The sequence below is a fragment of the Giraffa tippelskirchi genome, chromosome 11 (genome assembly GCF_054371585.1).
Source record: "Giraffa tippelskirchi isolate mGirTip1 chromosome 11, T2T-mGirTip1v1.2.pri, whole genome shotgun sequence".
Classification (NCBI taxonomy): Eukaryota; Metazoa; Chordata; class Mammalia; order Artiodactyla; family Giraffidae; genus Giraffa; species Giraffa tippelskirchi.
This window is the reverse complement of record NC_137285.1, coordinates 78,063,015-78,086,739: the sequence shown is the minus strand read 5'-3', so window position 1 is coordinate 78,086,739 and position 23,725 is coordinate 78,063,015. Positions and strand designations below refer to the sequence as shown.

Below are 23,725 nucleotides of genomic sequence, written 5' to 3'. Positions count from 1 at the left end.
TCCCTGAGCTCCAATGGCCGGATCTGGGGGGTCCTGTCTGGGTGCACACCTCCTTGCTGTGGCCAAGTTCCCCCCTTCTCTGAGCACCAGCTTCATCCTCTCGAATGAGGACATCGATTGCTACCTTGGCACGTTACTCTCTTCATCCTCTGAAGGCTCATTAGGCTTATCCTACAATTACTAGCTGGCCCGAAGAGATATCTCCTGAATCCAGATTAACCTGGAGTCTCCCAGGCTCATCTGGCATGTCTTCCCTGAAGTCTGCCAAAACCCACACCCTTGCATTTCCAGGGACTCCCCTTAGCCAGCTGGGCAGAAAACCCAGCATGCTTCAAACAAGCTGACAGACAAGTGGGAGAGGACTCACGGGCAGACGGCTTCCCTCAGGTCTCGGGTGGAGCTCTGGGACCACAGCAGCAACGGGCCATCCCAGCCCCTGGGCTCAGCAGCGCCCTCATTCTCAGGCCGGCGGCTCTGCCCTGAGGGGAGCAGGAACGTCACCAACTGCCGCAGGCGGACCTCAAGCCCCTCCCACTGCTGGAGCCTGACCTGCCCCGGCCCCACCCCTTCCCCTACCCCAGCAGGACGAGAGCTCGTCTTCCCCTGGCTTCCAACGGGAGGCCCGGCCCTGGGCCCCGATTGGGCACTGCCCCAGCCCGGAGCCAATCACAGTGGCCAGGGAGGTGGAACGCACCGATTGGCCAGGGCCAGGTCATGTGACCATACTCCCCAGGAAACTCAAATATTACCAAGGTTCCCTAAGAAACCAATGAACAAAATTATCCAGTAAAGGCAAACCGAACTTTTTAATGAGGCCAATGTCACAGAAAAAAAAAAAAATGCTCCACAGTAAACTGCTCAAGGAAGCTACTAAATAAACTTTCAGAAAAGTTTAGTAGGTTTTTTTTTTTTAAATAGGGTGACGGAGAGATATACCTTTCCCATCTATGTGAATTTAGGTTTAAACTAGATTTCCCTTGGCTGTTATATAAGACAAAAAAACCCACATCACCCTCTTTCACTCCCCCCCACCCCCAAAAAGTGTTTTAATCTATTGAATTTTTGTGTCCTCAGTTGTGTCTGATTCACGGCAACTCACGAACTCTACACAGCCAGGCTCTTCCGTCCATGGAATTCAGGGCAATTTTTTCTGTCCCAGTAAATGCCCACCCTGGGTGATCCAAAGGCAAGGGCTCAGAGGCTCCTGAGAGACTAACTAACTCCTTTCAGCTGAGCACAGAGCTGGCTCCTCACTGGGATGCCTGTGGCCTGGGGCTCCCAGAGGGGAGAGCAGCACTCGCCCCACCGTGTGGTCACTGCTGGAAGTGCAGGCTGCTCCTCACTCCCCCTTGACAGTGTCCCTGAGGGCAGAACAGTGTGAATCGAATCAAGGTGGAAATGCAAACTCCAATGCAACCAACCTTCCCACAAGGTCTCCAAAACCACTCAGGAACAGGGAATTGGAAACTGCAGGGGATGACATGAATGGAGATGGAGACTTGACACCTTACACCGAGTTCACTTCCAGTTATCCCTAGACAAACTTTCCATGAAAACTTGTCACAAATCTAGAAGAACAATGAGCAGAAACCGGACACGTGCTTTGAGTCTTCACACACAAAACTAAAAGGCAGTCCACAAAAAAAACCCAGAGAATACAGTGGACTTTGCAAAATCAAAGATATCTACTGTGGGAAAGACCTCATGACAAAAGCAAAAGACAGGTCATACATCGCGAGACGAATGAGTGGAAACACAAAGCTTATCAAGGATGTGTCTCCAAACAGACAAAGAACGCCAACACAACAAGCCTGTGAAAACTAGGGAAAGGTCTGAAGGGACACCAGACGGAGGAAGACACACACAGAGTATCCCGGATGATGTCCAGCACTGAGGGCCTGAAGAAACAACAGTCTAGTTGCACCCCCTCAGGCCTGTGTGACCGTGGATGAGGCCTCTGTTTCCCGGTGGCTCTGAGACATGGACAGGGAGGAAGGGGAAGAGAAGTCACTTGCATTTCTAATACTCACAGCAAAGTCTTCCAATGAGAAGGGAATTATCACCCCCACTGCCAATGCCATTCACTGAAGTGATACCCACGAGTCCATCTACCCCAGAAGGGAAGGATGGACCTGTTCTCACAAAACGGCGAGAGATGGAAGGAGGAAGATCAAGCCCACACCAATCACTGGAAAGAGAAGCTGTGCTCAGGGCTTGAAAGAATTCCTATTGGGAAAATCATGTCACAGCCCCACATGGCAATCCACAGCTTCCATGCTATTCCTCCCAAAATGCCAATGCATTTTCGCACCGAACAAAGAATTGCAAAGGGGGTACGGAAACAGAAAGGAGCCTACATTGTCAATACAATCCGACGAAAAAGCCCCGATACGGACATCCAAGGTTGTGTGAAAGGAAATTAGACGACCAAACTAGGATCCTCAGGAGAGTATCGGAGAAGGCAATGGCGACCCACTCCAGTACTCTTGCCTGGAAAATGTCCTGGACGGAGGAGCCTGGTAGGCTGCAGGCCATGGGGTCATGCAGAGTCAGACACGACTGAAGTGACTTAGCCGCAGCAGCAGCAGCAGCAGGACAGTATGCTATTGGGAATACAACAACACACACAGATCCAGATCGATGGAATAAAGTTGAGGGTCCAGAAACAAACCCCAGCATCCATGGTCAACTCATCTCTGACACAGACGGGGAGAATATCCAAATGGGAACAGGAAAGCCTCTTCAATCAATGTCCATGGGAAAACCAGACAGCTACATCTGAAGAACGCTATTGGTTTTGATCTCATACCACCTCAATATCGGGGAAAAACCTCACCCTAAAGACTGATGTCATGAGATAGCTAGAAAGAAGCGTAGGTCAAAGGCTCCTTAACATCAGAGTCTCCTTGCCATTTGCTGGGCAGAGGTCGAAATGGGTCTCTTCAAGTAAGGGAAAGAGGTAAACGAAGTACACCACTGGGTTTCCATCCAATGGAACCTCTTCACAACAGAGAAGCTAAGCATTCACAAATGCAAAAGATAGGAAACGGAACACGAGAGACTCCTTGCAAGTGGTGTATCTGAGAAGGGGTTCATATGGAAAGAGACGAAGAATGCACAGCACTCAGATTCCAAGAAACACCACCACCACCCTTGACCCTTCCCCCATGACCAACTCTGACCTAAAGCCTTTCTCTCCCTCTAACCTATCCCTAAAACATAACCCTCATCTAATCATATACATGTGCATCCCTAGCATCCATCCATCCATCCACACACGAGAGAGAAAGAGGAAGACACAGACGGAATTGAGAAAGGAAAAGAGAGGGACACAGCCAGAGAGAGACACGGAACCAAAGAGAGGAAAGGAGTCGATGGTCCAGACTTTTCCTCAATCTGTCTCGAAGGTAGAAGCAATGACAGCGCCCTTCCACCCCAGAAGGGGGAAAAGGACGGAAGGTTTGGAGAGGAAAAGACAAGAACGCAGGGAGCCAGTAGAAGCTCAGCCACCCGCAGAAGCCGAGCTGGGACACTTCAACAGAATCTCAATGGAAACAGAGGACCAGAAAGTTGGCTACTCTTTTCTATAAGAGAGGGAGACCTTCGAGTCTTCCTTTCGGTCCTCCAACTTGGATGCGGGGTCTCAAAACAGTCAGGAGGGGGAGTGCCTTTTCCTGGGTACCACGGCGCATCCAGGCCTCGTTCTGCCCCATTCTGTGCTGTGTCAGCCCTGGATGGAATCTTTCTTTCTGAAGTCTCAGCGCACGAGCTCCACGTGATATCGGCCCCAGGTGGAAAGGCATGGAGCTGCTCGTAGGCCGACAGGCCTAGGAAGCAGATGGGAGAATGACCCCCACTCTGCAGATGGAGAGACTGGGGAAACCCTGAGGGGCATATGGTTGTCAAGGGCCACACCACTTATGAGAAGAAGGAGCCTGGTCTGAGAGCAGCATGGTCCTCGGAGCTCAGGCCCTGGCTGAACCCAGGCCTCCCCAGGGCTGTGGGTTGGACCGTGTGGGTGTCACTGTGCCTGCACATGGCCTAAGGGGGGTGATCGAGCAGTCAGAAACCCAGAGATTCCCTTGGGAAGTTTTGGGGAAGGGACCTCAGCACGAACCCCAGGAAATGATGTCACCTGCCGGCAACAGAACCCAACAGAACCCGCAATCCGGGTATCCAGGCCTCCAGAGCGGAGAGGAGCCCCCAGCCAGATCACTTGCTGCCAAGATGTTCTGCTGTTTGCCCCTGCCCAGAGGCCGGGGCCTCAGGAGAGCTCACAGGCAGTGTGCGTGGGCACCCTGTCGACGTTGGCTCAGGACACCCCCGAGAGGCCTCTGGCCCTTTGCCCGGAGAAACAGAAAGGTAACACGGGGAGCCCCAGGCCGGGCCAGGCCACCTCTCCCATGCCACCCGGAAACACCGGGTCCTTTGCCTGTGTGTGGGGATGCGGGTTTCTCGGGGTGTGTCTCCCTCAAGGAAGCCCAGGCGGATGTGGGGTCAGAAGCCTGTGGACAAGTTGTGTCTACACCCCAGGGCAGAGCAGGCTGGGCGGGATGGGGAGAGTGTGGGCAGCGCCAGCCCGCCAGGCTGACCTCACACCCTCAGATGGGTCTCTTTCCTCCCAGGTGGGGATCTGAGCAGACACACGTCTCTGACCCTTCTGGGAAGAGAAGTTCGAGCAGGCAGAAGCAGCGGCTCCACTGGCCAGGCCCAGCTCGGAAAACTCCCAGCATGGCTGGCTGACGGTCACTGTCGTTGCAGAGCTTCCCACGGGATGAGGCCGAGGACGGGGACACCCCATCCAGCTCCCAGAGGGAGGGGTCGGAGCACCACCCGCCCGCCCGTGAGGCCCAGTGCAGGCTCCAGGTCAGCGTGCCCACGGAGGCATCAGCCCCACCGGGGGAGACGCGGAGGTGGGGAAGGCCTGCTGCCGAGACACCGCCCAGGATACAGCCGGCGGCCCAGTCTGAGGCTGCCACGGAGCTCAGCACACCCGGCTCCGACCCAGAGTCCAGAGAACCCCGGCCTCTGAGGCACCAGGAGGACCTGGAGCCCAGCACGCCAGAGCACAGAGGTGAGGACGCTGGGGCTGGTGCACGGGAGTGTGTGGGGAGGGGTGCTGAGCTACACAGGGACGAGTCCCCGAAAGCTGCTGCTGGGCCTGCAGCAAGCGCTGGCCTCACACCCCCCGCCCCCCATCTTGCACACTTCAGTCCCAAAAGACATCTGACGCTGGGTATTCTTTGGGAACCTCTTGGAAGGTTTCTGTCCCGGGGTACGCACATGCCAAGGCTGGCCTGTGGGCAAACCTTGCTTCTCCCCCAACTCTAGCACTGGCCTCCAACTGGAACCAGGCTCCACTTCCCAGACCTGTCCCTAAAGAGGTGGTGGCTCCAGGTGCAGGACCCAGGGATCCACCGAGGGCAGATGGAGAAGCGAGACTTGCCCTCGCAGAGACACCAGGCCAGCTGGGTACTGGCCAGCACACCGGGCAGATCGGATCTCCGTGCCTGCAGGACCCCCAGCCCCAGGCACTGATGTCCCACCCCCTCAGCGAGAACCTCCACCTCCACGTGCACCTCTACCTGCTCGGGCTTTGGCAAGAGAACCCGAGGCAGAGGAGGAGTCACCGCCTCGGCAGGGAGAGCCTGCCCTGGCTCCCGCGCAACACCCAGATGCCCACGATCACTCACCCAGCCCTGCAGGGAGAAAGAGCCCCCGCTCTGGACAGAGACCCAGAGCCCTTGCCGGAAACACCACGTCCAGGGGAGCGGTCGGCTCTGCAGCCTCCATCCCTGTCTGCTCACCGTGGATGCCGGCAACTCGGTCTGCCCCCAGGGGACATGGAGTTCCTTTCCCCTGAACTGCTTTGCATTTGGTTTGTTTCCACCTTTCTGGTAATGTTTTATTTTTTGTATGGTTTCCTGTATTTTTGTTGGTTAAGTTGGGATTAGTAAACTTTTTCATCATTGTTGCAATCTGGGATCACTGTTGTGTAACTCTGGTGATACTGTGTTACCATCACCACTTTGTAGTTTCAGACCCGTTCGATCTTTATGCCGCACCCCCCAACAAAGCCTGGATTCAAGGCAAGCACGCCCTGTTCATCCCTCCCCCCGATCCTGAACACAATTTCATCTTTTCTTTCTGCATTCCTTCCTATATTCTTGGTGTCCCCAATCAATGACTCTCAGTGAAATGACTGAAGGAGTGTTTTTCGGACTCTCCACCTACTGTAAGACTCCATTGGAGAGTTCTCATTTTTATGTCATTTGAACTAGCCTTTGATAGCTGAAAGGATGGTGTACGTCCTTTCAAGATACCATGTGCCAAACGAAGCCCTTTTGGCAACTGCCATCATTATCTCCAGGCAGGCATTGCTGTTTGAAGGGTGACATCTCAGCCAGAAGGCAGAGGCTGAGCTCCTCTTGTTGCACCAGCTCCCAAAAGAAGCCAAGAAAGGGAGCTGGAACAACAAACCACCCCCATGCCCAGGAAAGCGTTCTTCATGACAGAAGGCTAGAAAATGACCCAACATCCTTGTGGCCCAGAACCACTCTAGAAAATCACTGTTCCATAAAAAAGAGAAACACATGGGAAGTTCCAAGGAGAGGCAATGCCCATGGCCAGTGTACTTGAGAGACGCCCTGACCGCTCCGGGGAAGACACGCACCGACGGAACCCCTTGGGAAACAGCAGTGATAGTCCTCACCGTCGTAAGGGTTTCCTCTGGGGACAACCTGCCCTGGGCACCACACGAGGGAGCAGACCGGCTTCTCTTCCTCTGCCCCCACACCATTCACTCATGAAGGCAGCTCAGGTGTTCTCATGCCCTGCCTGCCTGCCTGCCTGGCTCATCCGTGAGCTGTGACCACCTCCAGGGTAGGACTCCACCTTTTCCTCTCTGTGTACCGTGAATCTGCACACAGTGGGCTTTCAGAACCTTAGGAGACTTGAGCCATTCCCGCTCGAGCCAGAACCCTCCCCAGGAAGGAAAACAGCTGTGGAGTCATTTTGGCCCCAGCACTGGTTCCGAAAGCCTGGCGGCTCCTACAGCCTCTACGGTGTGAAGAGGGAGGTCCCTTTTGACAGAGCTTTCCGGCTCTCAGATCTAAGCTGTTGTTTCACTGTCAGCTGTGTCTTCCGTTGCAGCCAGGTGGGCCACGCTGCTCCAAAGGAGCTCACAAGCTGAGTTTCAAGGGAGGACAGGGATGGCTACAACGTGCTGCAAACTGAGTGAGGGTCCCCACAATCCTCAGCAAAGGTCTGTGGTGTGCAAGTGGGGAGTAGAGGGCCCCCAAGTTCCAAAGGAAGGGAGGTAGTCGGGAGCTAAAGCCCTTGGCTGCTGTGGTAGCAGCTGCAGATGGCAGCTCGTCCACAGTGCACTTCGAATGAGGTCATATGAGCGGGACTCTGGAAATGGCTCCGAAATCAAGAGAAAGGGGTCAGGGTATGTGGGAATCCGGCGGGGGTGGGGGGTGGATGAAGGAAGGTGTCCCTCCTCTCTCCAGTGCAATTTGGTTTGGTGAGTCTCAAAGCTACCAGATGGCACTTCCCAAGTCAGGCCCCCGCAGGAATCAGGGTGGGCTGCCTGCCTCGGCCCCTGCCACAGGGACAAGCCACACCAGTGGCCTCCCTGAGCTCCAATGGCCGGATCTGGGGGGTCCTGTCTGGGTGCACACCTCCTTGCTGTGGCCAAGTTCCCCCCTTCTCTGAGCACCAGCTTCATCCTCTCGAATGAGGACATCGATTGCTACCTTGGCACGTTACTCTCTTCATCCTCTGAAGGCTCATTAGGCTTATCCTACAATTACTAGCTGGCCCGAAGAGATATCTCCTGAATCCAGATTAACCTGGAGTCTCCCAGGCTCATCTGGCATGTCTTCCCTGAAGTCTGCCAAAACCCACACCCTTGCATTTCCAGGGACTCCCCTTAGCCAGCTGGGCAGAAAACCCAGCATGCTTCAAACAAGCTGACAGACAAGTGGGAGAGGACTCACGGGCAGACGGCTTCCCTCAGGTCTCGGGTGGAGCTCTGGGACCACAGCAGCAACGGGCCATCCCAGCCCCTGGGCTCAGCAGCGCCCTCATTCTCAGGCCGGCGGCTCTGCCCTGAGGGGAGCAGGAACGTCACCAACTGCCGCAGGCGGACCTCAAGCCCCTCCCACTGCTGGAGCCTGACCTGCCCCGGCCCCACCCCTTCCCCTACCCCAGCAGGACGAGAGCTCGTCTTCCCCTGGCTTCCAACGGGAGGCCCGGCCCTGGGCCCCGATTGGGCACTGCCCCAGCCCGGAGCCAATCACAGTGGCCAGGGAGGTGGAACGCACCGATTGGCCAGGGCCAGGTCATGTGACCATACTCCCCAGGAAACTCAAATATTACCAAGGTTCCCTAAGAAACCAATGAACAAAATTATCCAGTAAAGGCAAACCGTACTTTTTAATGAGGCCAATGTCACAGAAAAAAAAAAAAAATGCTCCACAGTAAACTGCTCAAGGAAGCTACTAAATAAACTTTCAGAAAAGTTTAGTAGGTTTTTTCTTTTTAAATAGGGTGACGGAGAGATATACCTTTCCCATCTATGTGAATTTAGGTTTAAACTAGATTTCCCTTGGCTGTTATAGAAGACAAAAAAACCCACATCACCCTCTTTCACTCCCCCCCACCCCCAAAAAGTGTTTTAATCTATTGAATTTTTGTGTCCTCAGTTGTGTCTGATTCACGGCAACTCACGAACTCTACACAGCCAGGCTCTTCCGTCCATGGAATTCAGGGCAATTTTTTCTGTCCCAGTAAATGCCCACCCTGGGTGATCCAAAGGCAAGGGCTCAGAGGCTCCTGAGAGACTAACTAACTCCTTTCAGCTGAGCACAGAGCTGGCTCCTCACTGGGATGCCTGTGGCCTGGGGCTCCCAGAGGGGAGAGCAGCACTCGCCCCACCGTGTGGTCACTGCTGGAAGTGCAGGCTGCTCCTCACTCCCCCTTGACAGTGTCCCTGAGGGCAGAACAGTGTGAATCGAATCAAGGTGGAAATGCAAACTCCAATGCAACCAACCTTCCCACAAGGTCTCCAAAACCACTCAGGAACAGGGAATTGGAAACTGCAGGGGATGACATGAATGGAGATGGAGACTTGACACCTTACACCGAGTTCACTTCCAGTTATCCCTAGACAAACTTTCCATGAAAACTTGTCACAAATCTAGAAGAACAATGAGCAGAAACCGGACACGTGCTTTGAGTCTTCACACACAAAACTAAAAGGCAGTCCACAAAAAAAACCCAGAGAATACAGTGGACTTTGCAAAATCAAAGATATCTACTGTGGGAAAGACCTCATGACAAAAGCAAAAGACAGGTCATACATCGCGAGACGAATGAGTGGAAACACAAAGCTTATCAAGGATGTGTCTCCAAACAGACAAAGAACGCCAACACAACAAGCCTGTGAAAACTAGGGAAAGGTCTGAAGGGACACCAGACGGAGGAAGACACACAAAGAGTATCCCGGATGATGTCCAGCACTGAGGGCCTGAAGAAACAACAGTCTAGTTGCACCCCCTCAGGCCTGTGTGACCGTGGATGAGGCCTCTGTTTCCCGGTGGCTCTGAGACATGGACAGGGAGGAAGGGGAAGAGAAGTCACTTGCATTTCTAATACTCACAGCAAAGTCTTCCAATGAGAAGGGAATTATCACCCCCACTGCCAATGCCATTCACTGAAGTGATACCCACGAGTCCATCTACCCCAGAAGGGAAGGATGGACCTGTTCTCACAAAACGGCGAGAGATGGAAGGAGGAAGATCAAGCCCACACCAATCACTGGAAAGAGAAGCTGTGCTCAGGGCTTGAAAGAATTCCTATTGGGAAAATCATGTCACAGCCCCACATGGCAATCCACAGCTTCCATGCTATTCCTCCCAAAATGCCAATGCATTTTCGCACCGAACAAAGAATTGCAAAGGGGGTACGGAAACAGAAAGGAGCCTACATTGTCAATACAATCCGACGAAAAAGCCCCGATACGGACATCCAAGGTTGTGTGAAAGGAAATTAGACGACCAAACTAGGATCCTCAGGAGAGTATCGGAGAAGGCAATGGCGACCCACTCCAGTACTCTTGCCTGGAAAATGTCCTGGACGGAGGAGCCTGGTAGGCTGCAGGCCATGGGGTCATGCAGAGTCAGACACGACTGAAGTGACTTAGCCGCAGCAGCAGCAGCAGCAGGACAGTATGCTATTGGGAATACAACAACACACACAGATCCAGATCGATGGAATAAAGTTGAGGGTCCAGAAACAAACCCCAGCATCCATGGTCAACTCATCTCTGACACAGACGGGGAGAATATCCAAATGGGAACAGGAAAGCCTCTTCAATCAATGTCCATGGGAAAACCAGACAGCTACATCTGAAGAACGCTATTGGTTTTGATCTCATACCACCTCAATATCGGGGAAAAACCTCACCCTAAAGACTGATGTCATGAGATAGCTAGAAAGAAGCGTAGGTCAAAGGCTCCTTAACATCAGAGTCTCCTTGCCATTTGCTGGGCGGAGGTCGAAATGGGTCTCTTCAAGTAAGGGAAAGAGGTAAACGAAGTACACCACTGGGTTTCCATCCAATGGAACCTCTTCACAACAGAGAAGCTAAGCATTCACAAATGCAAAAGATAGGAAACGGAACACGAGAGACTCCTTGCAAGTGGTGTATCTGAGAAGGGGTTCATATGGAAAGAGACGAAGAATGCACAGCACTCAGATTCCAAGAAACACCACCACCACCCTTGACCCTTCCCCCATGACCAACTCTGACCTAAAGCCTTTCTCTCCCTCTAACCTATCCCTAAAACATAACCCTCATCTAATCATATACATGTGCATCCCTAGCATCCATCCATCCATCCACACACGAGAGAGAAAGAGGAAGACACAGACGGAATTGAGAAAGGAAAAGAGAGGGACACAGCCAGAGAGAGACACGGAACCAAAGAGAGGAAAGGAGTCGATGGTCCAGACTTTTCCTCAATCTGTCTCGAAGGTAGAAGCAATGACAGCGCCCTTCCACCCCAGAAGGGGGAAAAGGACGGAAGGTTTGGAGAGGAAAAGACAAGAACGCAGGGAGCCAGTAGAAGCTCAGCCACCCGCAGAAGCCGAGCTGGGACACTTCAACAGAATCTCAATGGAAACAGAGGACCAGAAAGTTGGCTACTCTTTTCTATAAGAGAGGGAGACCTTCGAGTCTTCCTTTCGGTCCTCCAACTTGGATGCGGGGTCTCAAAACAGTCAGGAGGGGGAGTGCCTTTTCCTGGGTACCACGGCGCATCCAGGCCTCGTTCTGCCCCATTCTGTGCTGTGTCAGCCCTGGATGGAATCTTTCTTTCTGAAGTCTCAGCGCACGAGCTCCACGTGATATCGGCCCCAGGTGGAAAGGCATGGAGCTGCTCGTAGGCCGACAGGCCTAGGAAGCAGATGGGAGAATGACCCCCACTCTGCAGATGGAGAGACTGGGGAAACCCTGAGGGGCATATGGTTGTCAAGGGCCACACCACTTATGAGAAGAAGGAGCCTGGTCTGAGAGCAGCATGGTCCTCGGAGCTCAGGCCCTGGCTGAACCCAGGCCTCCCCAGGGCTGTGGGCTGGGCCGTGTGGGTGTCACTGTGCCTGCACATGGCCTAAGGGGGGTGATCGAGCAGTCAGAAACCCAGAGATTCCCTTGGGAAGTTTTGGGGAAGGGACCTCAGCACGAACCCCAGGAAATGATGTCACCTGCCGGCAACAGAACCCAACAGAACCCGCAATCCGGGTATCCAGGCCTCCAGAGCGGAGAGGAGCCCCCAGCCAGATCACTTGCTGCCAAGATGTTCTGCTGTTTGCCCCTGCCCAGAGGCCGGGGCCTCAGGAGAGCTCACAGGCAGTGTGCGTGGGCACCCTGTCGACGTTGGCTCAGGACACCCCCGAGAGGCCTCTGGCCCTTTGCCCGGAGAAACAGAAAGGTAACACGGGGAGCCCCAGGCCGGGCCAGGCCACCTCTCCCATGCCACCCGGAAACACCGGGTCCTTTGCCTGTGTGTGGGGATGCGGGTTTCTCGGGGTGTGTCTCCCTCAAGGAAGCCCAGGCGGATGTGGGGTCAGAAGCCTGTGGACAAGTTGTGTCTACACCCCAGGGCAGAGCAGGCTGGGCGGGATGGGGAGAGTGTGGGCAGCGCCAGCCCGCCAGGCTGACCTCACACCCTCAGATGGGTCTCTTTCCTCCCAGGTGGGGATCTGAGCAGACACACGTCTCTGACCCTTCTGGGAAGAGAAGTTCGAGCAGGCAGAAGCAGCGGCTCCACTGGCCAGGCCCAGCTCGGAAAACTCCCAGCATGGCTGGCTGACGGTCACTGTCGTTGCAGAGCTTCCCACGGGATGAGGCCGAGGACGGGGACACCCCATCCAGCTCCCAGAGGGAGGGGTCGGAGCACCACCCGCCCGCCCGTGAGGCCCAGTGCAGGCTCCAGGTCAGCGTGCCCACGGAGGCATCAGCCCCACCGGGGGAGACGCGGAGGTGGGGAAGGCCTGCTGCCGAGACACCGCCCAGGATACAGCCGGCGGCCCAGTCTGAGGCTGCCACGGAGCTCAGCACACCCGGCTCCGACCCAGAGTCCAGAGAACCCCGGCCTCTGAGGCACCAGGAGGACCTGGAGCCCAGCACGCCAGAGCACAGAGGTGAGGACGCTGGGGCTGGTGCACGGGAGTGTGTGGGGAGGGGTGCTGAGCTACACAGGGACGAGTCCCCGAAAGCTGCTGCTGGGCCTGCAGCAAGCGCTGGCCTCACACCCCCCGCCCCCCATCTTGCACACTTCAGTCCCAAAAGACATCTGACGCTGGGTATTCTTTGGGAACCTCTTGGAAGGTTTCTGTCCCAGGGTACGCACATGCCAAGGCTGGCCTGTGGGCAAACCTTGCTTCTCCCCCAACTCTAGCACTGGCCTCCAACTGGAACCAGGCTCCACTTCCCAGACCTGTCCCTAAAGAGGTGGTGGCTCCAGGTGCAGGACCCAGGGATCCACCGAGGGCAGATGGAGAAGCGAGACTTGCCCTCGCAGAGACACCAGGCCAGCTGGGTACTGGCCAGCACACCGGGCAGATCGGATCTCCGTGCCTGCAGGACCCCCAGCCCCAGGCACTGATGTCCCACCCCCTCAGCGAGAACCTCGACCTCCACGTGCACCTCTACCTGCTCGGGCTTTGGCAAGAGAACCCGAGGCAGAGGAGGAGTCACCGCCTCGGCAGGGAGAGCCTGCCCTGGCTCCCGCGCAACACCCAGATGCCCACGATCACTCACCCAGCCCTGCAGGGAGAAAGAGCCCCCGCTCTGGACAGAGACCCAGAGCCCTTGCCGGAAACACCACGTCCAGGGGAGCGGTCGGCTCTGCAGCCTCCATCCCTGTCTGCTCACCGTGGATGCCGGCAACTCGGTCTGCCCCCAGGGGACATGGAGTTCCTTTCCCCTGAACTGCTTTGCATTTGGTTTGTTTCCACCTTTCTGGTAATGTTTTATTTTTTGTATGGTTTCCTGTATTTTTGTTGGTTAAGTTGGGATTAGTAAACTTTTTCATCATTGTTGCAATCTGGGATCACTGTTGTGTAACTCTGGTGATACTGTGTTACCATCACCACTTTGTAGTTTCAGACCCGTTCGATCTTTATGCCCCACCCCCCAACAAAGCCTGGATTCAAGGCAAGCACGCCCTGTTCATCCCTCCCCCCGATCCTGAACACAATTTCATCTTTTCTTTCTGCATTCCTTCCTATATTCTTGGTGTCCCCAATCAATGACTCTCAGTGAAATGACTGAAGGAGTGTTTTTCGGACTCTCCACCTACTGTAAGACTCCATTGGAGAGTTCTCATTTTTATGTCATTTGAACTAGCCTTTGATAGCTGAAAGGATGGTGTACGTCCTTTCAAGATACCATGTGCCAAACGAAGCCCTTTTGGCAACTGCCATCATTATCTCCAGGCAGGCATTGCTGTTTGAAGGGTGACATCTCAGCCAGAAGGCAGAGGCTGAGCTCCTCTTGTTGCACCAGCTCCCAAAAGAAGCCAAGAAAGGGAGCTGGAACAACAAACCACCCCCATGCCCAGGAAAGCGTTCTTCATGACAGAAGGCTAGAAAATGACCCAACATCCTTGTGGCCCAGAACCACTCTAGAAAATCACTGTTCCATAAAAAAGAGAAACACATGGGAAGTTCCAAGGAGAGGCAATGCCCATGGCCAGTGTACTTGAGAGACGCCCTGACCGCTCCGGGGAAGACACGCACCGACGGAACCCCTTGGGAAACAGCAGTGATAGTCCTCACCGTCGTAAGGGTTTCCTCTGGGGACAACCTGCCCTGGGCACCACACGAGGGAGCAGACCGGCTTCTCTTCCTCTGCCCCCACACCATTCACTCATGAAGGCAGCTCAGGTGTTCTCATGCCCTGCCTGCCTGCCTGCCTGGCTCATCCGTGAGCTGTGACCACCTCCAGGGTAGGACTCCACCTTTTCCTCTCTGTGTACCGTGAATCTGCACACAGTGGGCTTTCAGAACCTTAGGAGACTTGAGCCATTCCCGCTCGAGCCAGAACCCTCCCCAGGAAGGAAAACAGCTGTGGAGTCATTTTGGCCCCAGCACTGGTTCCGAAAGCCTGGCGGCTCCTACAGCCTCTACGGTGTGAAGAGGGAGGTCCCTTTTGACAGAGCTTTCCGGCTCTCAGATCTAAGCTGTTGTTTCACTGTCAGCTGTGTCTTCCGTTGCAGCCAGGTGGGCCACGCTGCTCCAAAGGAGCTCACAAGCTGAGTTTCAAGGGAGGACAGGGATGGCTACAACGTGCTGCAAACTGAGTGAGGGTCCCCACAATCCTCAGCAAAGGTCTGTGGTGTGCAAGTGGGGAGTAGAGGGCCCCCAAGTTCCAAAGGAAGGGAGGTAGTCGGGAGCTAAAGCCCTTGGCTGCTGTGGTAGCAGCTGCAGATGGCAGCTCGTCCACAGTGCACTTCGAATGAGGTCATATGAGCGGGACTCTGGAAATGGCTCCGAAATCAAGAGAAAGGGGTCAGGGTATGTGGGAATCCGGCGGGGGTGGGGGGTGGATGAAGGAAGGTGTCCCTCCTCTCTCCAGTGCAATTTGGTTTGGTGAGTCTCAAAGCTACCAGATGGCACTTCCCAAGTCAGGCCCCCGCAGGAATCAGGGTGGGCTGCCTGCCTCGGCCCCTGCCACAGGGACAAGCCACACCAGTGGCCTCCCTGAGCTCCAATGGCCGGATCTGGGGGGTCCTGTCTGGGTGCACACCTCCTTGCTGTGGCCAAGTTCCCCCCTTCTCTGAGCACCAGCTTCATCCTCTCGAATGAGGACATCGATTGCTACCTTGGCACGTTACTCTCTTCATCCTCTGAAGGCTCATTAGGCTTATCCTACAATTACTAGCTGGCCCGAAGAGATATCTCCTGAATCCAGATTAACCTGGAGTCTCCCAGGCTCATCTGGCATGTCTTCCCTGAAGTCTGCCAAAACCCACACCCTTGCATTTCCAGGGACTCCCCTTAGCCAGCTGGGCAGAAAACCCAGCATGCTTCAAACAAGCTGACAGACAAGTGGGAGAGGACTCACGGGCAGACGGCTTCCCTCAGGTCTCGGGTGGAGCTCTGGGACCACAGCAGCAACGGGCCATCCCAGCCCCTGGGCTCAGCAGCGCCCTCATTCTCAGGCCGGCGGCTCTGCCCTGAGGGGAGCAGGAACGTCACCAACTGCCGCAGGCGGACCTCAAGCCCCTCCCACTGCTGGAGCCTGACCTGCCCCGGCCCCACCCCTTCCCCTACCCCAGCAGGACGAGAGCTCGTCTTCCCCTGGCTTCCAACGGGAGGCCCGGCCCTGGGCCCCGATTGGGCACTGCCCCAGCCCGGAGCCAATCACAGTGGCCAGGGAGGTGGAACGCACCGATTGGCCAGGGCCAGGTCATGTGACCATACTCCCCAGGAAACTCAAATATTACCAAGGTTCCCTAAGAAACCAATGAACAAAATTATCCAGTAAAGGCAAACCGTACTTTTTAATGAGGCCAATGTCACAGAAAAAAAAAAAAAATGCTCCACAGTAAACTGCTCAAGGAAGCTACTAAATAAACTTTCAGAAAAGTTTAGTAGGTTTTTTCTTTTTAAATAGGGTGACGGAGAGATATACCTTTCCCATCTATGTGAATTTAGGTTTAAACTAGATTTCCCTTGGCTGTTATAGAAGACAAAAAAACCCACATCACCCTCTTTCACTCCCCCCCACCCCCAAAAAGTGTTTTAATCTATTGAATTTTTGTGTCCTCAGTTGTGTCTGATTCACGGCAACTCACGAACTCTACACAGCCAGGCTCTTCCGTCCATGGAATTCAGGGCAATTTTTTCTGTCCCAGTAAATGCCCACCCTGGGTGATCCAAAGCCAAGGGCTCAGAGGCTCCTGAGAGACTAACTAACTCCTTTCAGCTGAGCACAGAGCTGGCTCCTCACTGGGATGCCTGTGGCCTGGGGCTCCCAGAGGGGAGAGCAGCACTCGCCCCACCGTGTGGTCACTGCTGGAAGTGCAGGCTGCTCCTCACTCCCCCTTGACAGTGTCCCTGAGGGCAGAACAGTGTGAATCGAATCAAGGTGGAAATGCAAACTCCAATGCAACCAACCTTCCCACAAGGTCTCCAAAACCACTCAGGAACAGGGAATTGGAAACTGCAGGGGATGACATGAATGGAGATGGAGACTTGACACCTTACACCGAGTTCACTTCCAGTTATCCCTAGACAAACTTTCCATGAAAACTTGTCACAAATCTAGAAGAACAATGAGCAGAAACCGGACACGTGCTTTGAGTCTTCACACACAAAACTAAAAGGCAGTCCACAAAAAAAACCCAGAGAATACAGTGGACTTTGCAAAATCAAAGATATCTACTGTGGGAAAGACCTCATGACAAAAGCAAAAGACAGGTCATACATCGCGAGACGAATGAGTGGAAACACAAAGCTTATCAAGGATGTGTCTCCAAACAGACAAAGAACGCCAACACAACAAGCCTGTGAAAACTAGGGAAAGGTCTGAAGGGACACCAGACGGAGGAAGACACACACAGAGTATCCCGGATGATGTCCAGCACTGAGGGCCTGAAGAAACAACAGTCTAGTTGCACCCCCTCAGGCCTGTGTGACCGTGGATGAGGCCTCTGTTTCCCGGTGGCTCTGAGACATGGACAGGGAGGAAGGGGAAGAGAAGTCACTTGCATTTCTAATACTCACAGCAAAGTCTTCCAATGAGAAGGGAATTATCACCCCCACTGCCAATGCCATTCACTGAAGTGATACCCACGAGTCCATCTACCCCAGAAGGGAAGGATGGACCTGTTCTCACAAAACGGCGAGAGATGGAAGGAGGAAGATCAAGCCCACACCAATCACTGGAAAGAGAAGCTGTGCTCAGGGCTTGAAAGAATTCCTATTGGGAAAATCATGTCACAGCCCCACATGGCAATCCACAGCTTCCATGCTATTCCTCCCAAAATGCCAATGCATTTTCGCACCGAACAAAGAATTGCAAAGGGGGTACGGAAACAGAAAGGAGCCTACATTGTCAATACAATCCGACGAAAAAGCCCCGATACGGACATCCAAGGTTGTGTGAAAGGAAATTAGACGACCAAACTAGGATCCTCAGGAGAGTATCGGAGAAGGCAATGGCGACCCACTCCAGTACTCTTGCCTGGAAAATGTCCTGGACGGAGGAGCCTGGTAGGCTGCAGGCCATGGGGTCATGCAGAGTCAGACACGACTGAAGTGACTTAGCCGCAGCAGCAGCAGCAGCAGGACAGTATGCTATTGGGAATACAACAACACACACAGATCCAGATCGATGGAATAAAGTTGAGGGTCCAGAAACAAACCCCAGCATCCATGGTCAACTCATCTCTGACACAGACGGGGAGAATATCCAAATGGGAACAGGAAAGCCTCTTCAATCAATGTCCATGGGAAAACCAGACAGCTACATCTGAAGAACGCTATTGGTTTTGATCTCATACCACCTCAATATCGGGGAAAAACCTCACCCTAAAGACTGATGTCATGAGATAGCTAGAAAGAAGCGTAGGTCAAAGGCTCCTTAACATCAGAGTCTCCTTGCCATTTGCTGGGCGGAGGTCGAAATGGGTCTCTTCAAGTAAGGGAAAGAGGTAAACGAAGTACACCACTGGGTTTCCATCCAATGGAACCTCTTCACAACAGAGAAGCTAAGCATTCACAAATGCAAAAGATAGGAAACGGAACACGAGAGACTCCTTGCAAGTGGTGTATCTGAGAAGGGGTTCATATGGAAAGAGACGAAGAATGCACAGCACTCAGATTCCAAGAAACACCACCACCACCCTTGACCCTTCCCCCATGACCAACTCTGACCTAAAGCCTTTCTCTCCCTCTAACCTATCCCTAAAACATAACCCTCATCTAATCATATACATGTGCATCCCTAGCATCCATCCATCCATCCACACACGAGAGAGAAAGAGGAAGACACAGACGGAATTGAGAAAGGAAAAGAGAGGGACACAGCCAGAGAGAGACACGGAACCAAAGAGAGGAAAGGAGTCGATGGTCCAGACTTTTCCTCAATCTGTCTCGAAGGTAGAAGCAATGACAGCGCCCTTCCACCCCAGAAGGGGGAAAAGGACGGAAGGTTTGGAGAGGAAAAGACAAGAACGCAGGGAGCCAGTAGAAGCTCAGCCACCCGCAGAAGCCGAGCTGGGACACTTCAACAGAATCTCAATGGAAACAGAGGACCAGAAAGTTGGCTACTCTTTTCTATAAGAGAGGGAGACCTTCGAGTCTTCCTTTCGGTCCTCCAACTTGGATGCGGGGTCTCAAAACAGTCAGGAGGGGGAGTGCCTTTTCCTGGGTACCACGGCGCATCCAGGCCTCGTTCTGCCCCATTCTGTGCTGTGTCAGCCCTGGATGGAATCTTTCTTTCTGAAGTCTCAGCGCACGAGCTCCACGTGATATCGGCCCCAGGTGGAAAGGCATGGAGCTGCTCGTAGGCCGACAGGCCTAGGAAGCAGATGGGAGAATGACCCCCACTCTGCAGATGGAGAGACTGGGGAAACCCTGAGGGGCATATGGTTGTCAAGGGCCACACCACTTATGAGAAGAAGGAGCCTGGTCTGAGAGCAGCATGGTCCTCGGAGCTCAGGCCCTGGCTGAACCCAGGCCTCCCCAGGGCTGTGGGCTGGGCCGTGTGGGTGTCACTGTGCCTGCACATGGCCTAAGGGGGGTGATCGAGCAGTCAGAAACCCAGAGATTCCCTTGGGAAGTTTTGGGGAAGGGACCTCAGCACGAACCCCAGGAAATGATGTCACCTGCCGGCAACAGAACCCAACAGAACCCGCAATCCGGGTATCCAGGCCTCCAGAGCGGAGAGGAGCCCCCAGCCAGATCACTTGCTGCCAAGATGTTCTGCTGTTTGCCCCTGCCCAGAGGCCGGGGCCTCAGGAGAGCTCACAGGCAGTGTGCGTGGGCACCCTGTCGACGTTGGCTCAGGACACCCCCGAGAGGCCTCTGGCCCTTTGCCCGGAGAAACAGAAAGGTAACACGGGGAGCCCCAGGCCGGGCCAGGCCACCTCTCCCATGCCACCCGGAAACACCGGGTCCTTTGCCTGTGTGTGGGGATGCGGGTTTCTCGGGCTGTGTCCCCCTCAAGGAAGCCCAGGCGGATGTGGGGTCAGAAGCCTGTGGACAAGTTGTGTCCACACCCCAGGGGAGAGCAGGCTGGGCGGGATGGGGAGAGTGTGGGCAGCGCCGGCCACCCAGGCTGACCTCACACCCTCAGATGGGTCTCTTTCCTCCCGGGTGGGGATCTGAGCAGACACACGTCTCTGACCCTTCTGGGAAGAGAAGTTCGAGCAGGCAGAAGCAGCGGCTCCACTGGCCAGGCCCAGCTCGGAAAACTCCCAGCATGGCTGGCTGACGGTCACTGTCGTTGCAGAGCTTCCCACGTGATGAGGCCGAGGACGGGGACACCCCATCCAGCTCCCAGAGGGAGGGGTCGGAGCACCACCCGCCCGCCCGTGAGGCCCGGTGCAGGCTCCAGGTCAGCGTGCCCACGGAGGCATCAGCCCCACCGGGGGAGACGCGGAGGTGGGGAAGGCCTGCTGCCGAGACACCGCCCAGGATACAGCCGGCGGCCCAGTCTGAGGCTGCCACGGAGCTCAGCACACCCGGCTCCGACCCAGAGTCCAGAGAACCCCGGCCTCTGAGGCACCAGGAGGACCTGGAGCCCAGCACGCCAGAGCACAGAGGTGAGGACGCTGGGGCTGGTGCACGGGAGTGTGTGGGGAGGGGTGCTGAGCTACACAGGGACGAGTCCCCGAAAGCTGCTGCTGGGCCTGCAGCAAGCGCTGGCCTCACACCCCCCGCCCCCCATCTTGCACACTTCAGTCCCAAAAGACATCTGACGCTGGGTATTCTTTGGGAACCTCTTGGAAGGTTTCTGTCCCGGGGTACGCACATGCCAAGGCTGGCCTGTGGGCAAACTTTGCTTCTCCCCCAACTCTAGCACTGGCCTCCAACTGGAACCAGGCTCCACTTCCCAGACCTGTCCCTAAAGAGGTGGTGGCTCCAGGTGCAGGACCCAGGGATCCACCGAGGGCAGATGGAGAAGCGAGACTTGCCCTCGCAGAGACACCAGGCCAGCTGGGTACTGGCCAGCACACCGGGCAGATCGGATCTCCGTGCCTGCAGGACCCCCAGCCCCAGGCACTGATGTCCCACCCCCTCAGCGAGAACCTCCACCTCCACGTGCACCTCTACCTGCTCGGGCTTTGGCAAGAGAACCCGAGGCAGAGGAGGAGTCACCGCCTCGGCAGGGAGAGCCTGCCCTGGCTCCCGCGCAACACCCAGATGCCCACGATCACTCACCCAGCCCTGCAGGGAGAAAGAGCCCCCGCTCTGGACAGAGACCCAGAGCCCTTGCCGGAAACACCACGTCCAGGGGAGCGGTCGGCTCTGCAGCCTCCATCCCTGTCTGCTCACCGTGGATGCCGGCAACTCGGTCTGCCCCCAGGGGACATGGAGTTCCTTTCCCCTGAACTGCTTTGCATTTGGTTTCTTTCCACCTTTCTGGTGATGTTTTATTTTTTGTATGGTTTCCTGTATTTTTGTTGGTTAAGTTGGGATTAGTAAACTTTTTCATCATTGTTGCAATCTGGGATCACTGTTGTGTAACTCTGGTGATACTGTGTTACAATCACCACTTTGCAGTTTCAGACCCGTTCGATCTTTATGCCCCACCCCCCAACAAAGCCTGGATTCAAGGCAAGCACGCCCTGTTCATCCCTCCCCCCGATCCTGAACACAATTTCATCTTTTCTTTCTGCATTCCTTCCTATATTCTTGGTGTCCCCAATCAATGACTCTCAGTGAAATGACTGAAGGAGTGTTTTTCGGACTCTCCACCTACTGTAAGACTCCATTGGAGAGTTCTCATTTTTATGTCATTTGAACTAGCCTTTGATAGCTGAAAGGACGGTGTACGTCCTTTCAAGATACCATGTGCCAAACGAAGCCCTTTTGGCAACTGCCATCATTATCTCCAGGCAGGCATTGCTGTTTGAAGGGTGACATCTCAGCCAGAAGGCAGAGGCTGAGCTCCTCTTGTTGCACCAGCTCCCAAAAGAAGCCAAGAAAGGGAGCTGGAACAACAAACCACCCCCATGCCCAGGAAAGCGTTCTTCATGACAGAAGGCTAGAAAATGACCCAACATCCTTGTGGCCCAGAACCACTCTAGAAAATCACTGTTCCATAAAAAAGAGAAACACATGGGAAGTTCCAAGGAGAGGCAATGCCCATGGCCAGTGTACTTGAGAGACGGCCTGACCGCTCCGGGGAAGACACGCACCGACGGAACCCCTTGGGAAACAGCAGTGATAGTCCTCACCGTCGTAAGGGTTTCCTCTGGGGACAACCTGCCCTGGGCACCACACGAGGGAGCAGACCGGCTTCTCTTCCTCTGCCCCCACACCATTCACTCATGAAGGCAGCTCAGGTGTTCTCATGCCCTGCCTGCCTGCCTGCCTGGCTCATCCGTGAGCTGTGACCACCTCCAGGGTAGGACTCCACCTTTTCCTCTCTGTGTACCGTGAATCTGCACACAGTGGGCTTTCAGAACCTTAGGAGACTTGAGCCATTCCCGCTCGAGCCAGAACCCTCCCCAGGAAGGAAAACAGCTGTGGAGTCATTTTGGCCCCAGCACTGGTTCCGAAAGCCTGGCGGCTCCTACAGCCTCTACGGTGTGAAGAGGGAGGTCCCTTTTGACAGAGCTTTCCGGCTCTCAGATCTAAGCTGTTGTTTCACTGTCAGCTGTGTCTTCCGTTGCAGCCAGGTGGGCCACGCTGCTCCAAAGGAGCTCACAAGCTGAGTTTCAAGGGAGGACAGGGATGGCTACAACGTGCTGCAAACTGAGTGAGGGTCCCCACAATCCTCAGCAAAGGTCTGTGGTGTGCAAGTGGGGAGTAGAGGGCCCCCAAGTTCCAAAGGAAGGGAGGTAGTCGGGAGCTAAAGCCCTTGGCTGCTGTGGTAGCAGCTGCAGATGGCAGCTCGTCCACAGTGCACTTCGAATGAGGTCATATGAGCGGGACTCTGGAAATGGCTCCGAAATCAAGAGAAAGGGGTCAGGGTATGTGGGAATCCGGCGGGGGTGGGGGGTGGATGAAGGAAGGTGTCCCTCCTCTCTCCAGTGCAATTTGGTTTGGTGAGTCTCAAAGCTACCAGATGGCACTTCCCAAGTCAGGCCCCCGCAGGACTCAGGGTGGGCTGCCTGCCTCGGCCCCTGCCACAGGGACAAGCCACACCAGTGGCCTCCCTGAGCTCCAATGGCCGGATCTGGGGGGTCCTGTCTGGGTGCACACCTCCTTGCTGTGGCCAAGTTCCCCCCTTCTCTGAGCACCAGCTTCATCCTCTCGAATGAGGACATCGATTGCTACCTTGGCACGTTACTCTCTTCATCCTCTGAAGGCTCATTAGGCTTATCCTACAATTACTAGCTGGCCCGAAGAGATATCTCCTGAATCCAGATTAACCTGGAGTCTCCCAGGCTCATCTGGCATGTCTTCCCTGAAGTCTGCCAAAACCCACACCCTTGCATTTCCAGGGACTCCCCTTAGCCAGCTGGGCAGAAAACCCAGCATGCTTCAAACAAGCTGACAGACAAGTGGGAGAGGACTCACGGGCAGACGGCTTCCCTCAGGTCTCGGGTGGAGCTCTGGGACCACAGCAGCAACGGGCCATCCCAGCCCCTGGGCTCAGCAGCGCCCTCATTCTCAGGCCGGCGGCTCTGCCCTGAGGGGAGCAGGAACGTCACCAACTGCCGCAGGCGGACCTCAAGCCCCTCCCACTGCTGGAGCCTGACCTGCCCCGGCCCCACCCCTTCCCCTACCCCAGCAGGACGAGAGCTCGTCTTCCCCTGGCTTCCAACGGGAGGCCCGGCCCTGGGCCCCGATTGGGCACTGCCCCAGCCCGGAGCCAATCACAGTGGCCAGGGAGGTGGAACGCACCGATTGGCCAGGGCCAGGTCATGTGACCATACTCCCCAGGAAACTCAAATATTACCAAGGTTCCCTAAGAAACCAATGAACAAAATTATCCAGTAAAGGCAAACCGTACTTTTTAATGAGGCCAATGTCA

The 23,725-nt window shown here is 55.0% G+C and overlaps 3 protein-coding genes and 1 long non-coding RNA gene across 6 annotated transcripts in view; 3 read left to right on the top strand and 1 right to left on the bottom strand.

The window, feature by feature from the left end:
- LOC145527776 (uncharacterized) overlaps positions 1-23,725 on the bottom strand; it is a 681,763-nt gene that overhangs the window by 536,241 nt on the left and 121,797 nt on the right. Inside the window, exons 17-19 of the long non-coding RNA XR_014069857.1 lie at positions 15,635-15,746; positions 8,001-8,112; positions 368-479 (exon numbers count right to left, since the gene is read on the bottom strand). This is a non-coding gene — a long non-coding RNA (uncharacterized LOC145527776). The remainder of the gene's footprint in view (positions 1-367; positions 480-8,000; positions 8,113-15,634; positions 15,747-23,725) is intronic.
- On the top strand, positions 4,179-5,978 carry LOC145527728 (uncharacterized). Of its 2 annotated transcripts, none has more exons than XR_014069855.1 (3): positions 4,179-4,362; positions 4,626-5,074; positions 5,332-5,978. XR_014069855.1 is itself a non-coding variant. In XM_081545793.1 (3 exons), the coding sequence occupies exons 1-3, from the start codon at positions 4,228-4,230 to the stop codon at positions 5,952-5,954; spliced, it is 1,071 nt and encodes a 356-aa protein (XP_081401919.1). In that variant the 5' UTR covers positions 4,193-4,227; the 3' UTR covers positions 5,955-5,978. The 2 variants fall into 2 exon arrangements, 1 of the variants encoding a protein (XP_081401919.1); XM_081545793.1 differs by having other exon boundaries at positions 4,193-4,362; positions 4,762-5,074.
- LOC145527711 (uncharacterized) lies at positions 8,996-13,612 on the top strand. Of its 2 annotated transcripts, none has more exons than XM_081545773.1 (3): positions 8,996-11,996; positions 12,396-12,708; positions 12,966-13,612. In XM_081545773.1, exons 1-3 carry the CDS (start codon positions 11,586-11,588, stop codon positions 13,586-13,588), a joined length of 1,347 nt encoding a protein of 448 aa, XP_081401899.1. In that variant the 5' UTR covers positions 8,996-11,585; the 3' UTR covers positions 13,589-13,612. The 2 variants fall into 2 exon arrangements, 1 of the variants encoding a protein (XP_081401899.1); XR_014069854.1 differs by having other exon boundaries at positions 11,839-11,996; positions 12,260-12,708.
- On the top strand, positions 19,461-23,374 carry LOC145527753 (uncharacterized). Its single transcript, XM_081545822.1, has 3 exons — positions 19,461-19,630; positions 20,030-20,342; positions 20,600-23,374. The coding sequence occupies exons 1-3, from the start codon at positions 19,496-19,498 to the stop codon at positions 21,220-21,222; spliced, it is 1,071 nt and encodes a 356-aa protein (XP_081401948.1). The 5' UTR covers positions 19,461-19,495; the 3' UTR covers positions 21,223-23,374.